This window comes from Sapajus apella, unplaced genomic scaffold (assembly GCF_009761245.1).
Source record: "Sapajus apella isolate SASKATOON/1434 unplaced genomic scaffold, GSC_monkey_1.0 scaffold5403, whole genome shotgun sequence".
NCBI classification, from domain to species: domain Eukaryota; kingdom Metazoa; phylum Chordata; class Mammalia; order Primates; family Cebidae; genus Sapajus; species Sapajus apella.
This window is the reverse complement of record NW_022442327.1, coordinates 1-4,120: the sequence shown is the minus strand read 5'-3', so window position 1 is coordinate 4,120 and position 4,120 is coordinate 1. Positions and strand designations below refer to the sequence as shown.

The 4,120-nt window shown below is 68.5% G+C and overlaps 1 protein-coding gene across 1 annotated transcript in view; it reads left to right on the top strand.

Moving 5' to 3' along the window:
* The window catches only part of MXRA8 (matrix remodeling associated 8), a 2,933-nt gene extending 450 nt beyond the window's left edge, over nt 1-2,483 (top strand). The window contains exons 2-8 of the mRNA XM_032273661.1: nt 72-173; nt 252-722; nt 808-963; nt 1,079-1,118; nt 1,201-1,277; nt 1,378-1,458; nt 1,662-2,483. Of these exons, the coding sequence (XP_032129552.1) occupies nt 72-173; nt 252-722; nt 808-963; nt 1,079-1,118; nt 1,201-1,277; nt 1,378-1,458; nt 1,662-1,687 (953 nt within the window). The 3' untranslated portion in view covers nt 1,688-2,483. The remainder of the gene's footprint in view (nt 1-71; nt 174-251; nt 723-807; nt 964-1,078; nt 1,119-1,200; nt 1,278-1,377; nt 1,459-1,661) is intronic.
* The last annotated feature ends 1,637 nt before the right edge of the window (nt 2,484-4,120 follow it).

Genomic DNA, 4,120 nt, shown 5'->3' with positions numbered 1-4,120 from the left:
GCGGCGGGGGGCGCGGCGGCGGGCGGCGGGGGCACCGCCGAGCTCACGCGCGGCTTTCTCCCGGTGCGCAGCGGTGGAGGAGACGGACGCGGGGCTGTACACCTGCAACCTGCACCACCACTACTGCCACCTCTACCAGAGCCTCGCTGTCCGCCTGGAGGTCACGGACGGCGGTGAGTGCGTCCTCCGTCCCCGCCCCGGCCCCGGCCCCGGCCCCGGCCCGCGCGCCGCTGACCGCGCCCCCTTCGCAGCCCCCGCCACCCCCGCCTACTGGGACGGCGAGAAGGAGGTGCTAGCGGTGGCGCGCGGCGCGCCTGCGCTGCTGACCTGCGTGAACCGCGAGCACGTGTGGACCGAGCGGCACGTGGAGGAGGCGCAGCAGGTGGTGCACTGGGACCGGCAGCCGCCCGGGGTCCCGCACGACCGCGCCGACCGCCTGCTGGACCTGTACGCGTCGGGCGAGCGCCGCGCCTACGGGCCGCCCTTCCTGCGCGACCGCGTGGCCGTGGGCACGGACGCCTTTGAGCGCGGCGACTTCTCGCTGCGCATCGAACCGCTGGAGCCCGCCGACGAGGGCACCTACTCCTGCCACCTGCACCACCACTACTGCGGCCTGCACGAGCGCCGCGTCTTTCACCTGACGGTGGCCGAACCCGACGCGGGGCCGCCCCCCCGGGGCTCGCCGGGCAACGGCTCCAGCCACAGCGGCGGCCCTGGGCCAGGTGCAGGAGGCCGCCCCGGGACCCGGGAAGGCGGGAGCCCACGCCCCCGGGGCTGGCCTGACGCCGCCCCCTCTCGCCCCCGCAGACCCTACGCTGGGGCGCGGCCACAGCGTCATCAATGTCATCGTCCCCGAGGGCCGGGCCCACTTCTTCCAGCAGCTGGGCTACGTGTTGGCCACGCTGCTGCTCTTCATCCTGCTGCTGGTCACCGTCCTCCTGGCCGCCCGCAGGCGCCGCGGAGGTGAGGCTGCCTCGGAGAGCCAGCGGCCCCAGGAGACTCGGGGGGCGGGGGGCGGCCCTCTGGGCTGGGGGACTTGTGGAGAGGGCGGCACTACCCCGATATGTCTCCTTCCCAGGCTACGAATACTCGGACCAGAAGTCGGGAAAGTCAAAGGGGTGAGTGGCTCCCTCCAGGCCCTCCTAGGGACCAGCCCACCCCCCCAACCAGCTGTAACCTCCTCCCACCCTCGCTTTCCAGGAAGGACATGAACTTGGGAGAGTTCGCTGTGGCTACTGGGGACCAGATGCTTTACAGGAGTGAGGACATCCAGCTAGGTGAGGGGTGCTGGGACACCCAGGCACAGGTGCGGCTCCTAGGCCTGGGCTGGGAAGTGCATCCTGGGAGGGGGGACCTCAGCCTGCTCTCCTCCCACAGATTACAAAAACAACATCCTGAAGGAGAGGGCGGAGCTGGCCCACAGCCCTCCACCCGCCAAGAACGTCGACCTAGACAAAGGTGGGGGAGCACCTCAGCCCGTCTCAGAGCCCACCTCTTCTCTCACTCCACCTCACCCGGGACCCCCGAGGGCAGGCACCAGCCAGCCCCGGGGCCCTGCCACCTGCGGCTCAGAAGCTGGGGAGTGCTGCTGGGGGTCTGGGTGCCTCCCACTGGAATGAGGTGGAGAGCAGACCCTGACTCCTGGTACCCTTGGCTTCCAGGGTTCCGGAAGGAGTATTGCACATAGGGCGGCCCTGGGCTCCTGGCTGGACCAGCAGCTGTGCCTCTCCTGTCTGACCCTCAGGGCGTCTCCTGATGTCCCGGGCTTGCCCCCTTCTAGCGGCTGGCCCCGCTTTCCTGGAACTTGGCCTGGGCGTGTGCAGAGGTTGCCTCCACACTCCTCTTCCAAGGGTTTGGTGGCCGCATAGCCCTTGCCCCTTCAGCCTTTGCTCACAGGTGGCCTTGCCCACCGCTGGCACAACAAAGATCCCCCGGATACCCATCAAGCCCTCAGACCCTCCTGGCTTCTGCCCGCTGGGGGCTGAAGACATTCCCGGAGGACACTCCCGTCAGAGCCTGGCAGTCTGGCAGCTGCGGTTAGCATCAGGGAAGGAGTCCCCACTCCTCCCGGGACGCCGCCTGCCACTGAGGGCTTCCAAGGGCTCCTGTGCCATGCACAAGTCCAGGCACCATCTGTTCTGCCCGGAGACCTGGTGACTCGGCGAATGCCAGCCCAGTCCTGGACCCGCTGTGCTGCTTTGGGCCACCTGGGGCTGCACCCCCCACCCTTTCTCTGCTTCCACCCCTACCCTAGCCTTGCTCCCAGCCACCTGACAGTCACTGGGCTCCCTGTGATTTCTGACTTGACACTCCCCCCTCGGCCCCTGCCTGGGCTGGAGTCTGGGGCTGGGGTCACATTTGGTTTTTGTACTGGCTGAGGACAAGGGAGGGGGTGAACGTGGTTTGGGGTGGCTGTGTTGCCACTCTCAGCACCCCATGTTTGCGCCTGCCACCACCACAATAAAGGCCATATCTGATTTTTAGATTTGGCGCAGGTATGCCTCTGAAATCCCATCTCCTGGGAGTCCCCACATGCCTTCCTCTGTCCACCTAAAGCCCCTGCCACGGCGTAAAAGGTCTAGGTCTGGGTTCTCTGGGAGCCAGTGTCCTGGGAAGGGGACATTTGAGCTAGTTCTGTGTGGCGTGCCTCTGGTTGTGAAAAAGTTGAGATCCTCGAGGGTGGACCTGGACGTGGGGAGGGGGCGTGGTGAGGACCCAGGGGAGCAGCTCTCCGAGACACAGCAATGGGATGTACTGGGAGTGAGAGTAGCGGGATGCAGGTCTGACATTTGTAAAGGGGGCCGGAGCAAGGAGGCCTCAGCAGAGGCAGCCGGAACAGCAGGGCAGCTCCCAGAATCCTGGCCAGGCCAGCACAGACCTGGCCCTAGAATCCTTTCCCGCTCAGTTATAGGCCGGTCGGGCCCAGAATCTCAGCACAAATTCAGGGGGTACGCGGGGGGCAGGGCGGTGGGGACAGGAAGGCCCGCGGCCCGGGGTCCTGGCAGCACAGACCGGCGACAAAGGGCTGCTTCTTGAGGCCGGCGTCACCACCCAACCCCGTCCTCCAGTCCTCCCAGGACAGTGGGGGTGGAAAAGGGTGCTGTGGCCCACGAGGACCCCACAGCAGCACAGGTGGGGAGGGAGGCTGATCTGGGGAGGTGTGGCTTGAAGATGCACCTCGCTCCCAGCCCGTGACCTCTGGCCCCGCCAGTGCCCACAATGTCAGGGACAAGGTTCCTCCTGGCAGGGCCCCAGCTGGGCCACGTCTGCGGCACGGAACTGGCTCAGGCCTCTGGCTTCCAGCCTCTCTGTTGACTTGTCTGGGGTCAGGCCCCGGCATCTGTGTGGTTCCTCCTCTGCTCTGTGGCCGCTTGCCTGGGGCAGGGACTGGCTTCCTCCCTTCCTAGGCCCTCAGCGGACTGGCCCTCTTAGGTCTTCCTGCCTGGCTTCCAACGAACGTCTGGGGAAGCCGAGCGCTGCGGGGAGGTGGCCCAGTTTCCAGGCAGAGCGGGCTGGCTGCCGAGCTGGCCGGGCTTGGCTGAGCGGACGCCACAGCTCTCCCGCTCAGAGCCGGGGTGCAGGCCGGGCCAGGACACGGGGTCCAGCCTGACCGTCCAAACGCGGGGACCTGCCTGGGTCATGGGTCTCTCTGAGGCGGCGCAGCCCCGGGCATGGTCATGGCCCGACAGATACGAGAGTCCCAGAATCCTGCCAGCTTCCTGGGGACGGGGCCTAAGGAGCTCCACGCGCATCCACGCGCCCCCTTCCCCGTCGCTCCAGCCCCGTGCAGGCCCCTCCTCGCTCTCCCCAGCCTGGGTCGCCCTCTAGAGGCTTCCGCGCTGCCTGCTGGGGTCGGGCCGGGAAGGCCTCCAGCCCCGCGGGCCCCGGAGCAGCGAGCCCGGACGACCAGCGGCCTCGGGGGGCTGCTCGGGGTCCCCCCTGCCCTGCAGAGGACCCCAGGACGAAATCCTTCCCGCCGCCGCGCGCTCCGACGCCTCCGTGCACGCCCGTGCCCACGCGCGCGCCGCTCCCGCCCGGCCTGCGGCCCGGACCCCGTGGGACCCGGCGCGTCCCCAAGGTCCCTCCGCCCGCCCCGCGCGCCCCGGTCGCCCACAGGCCC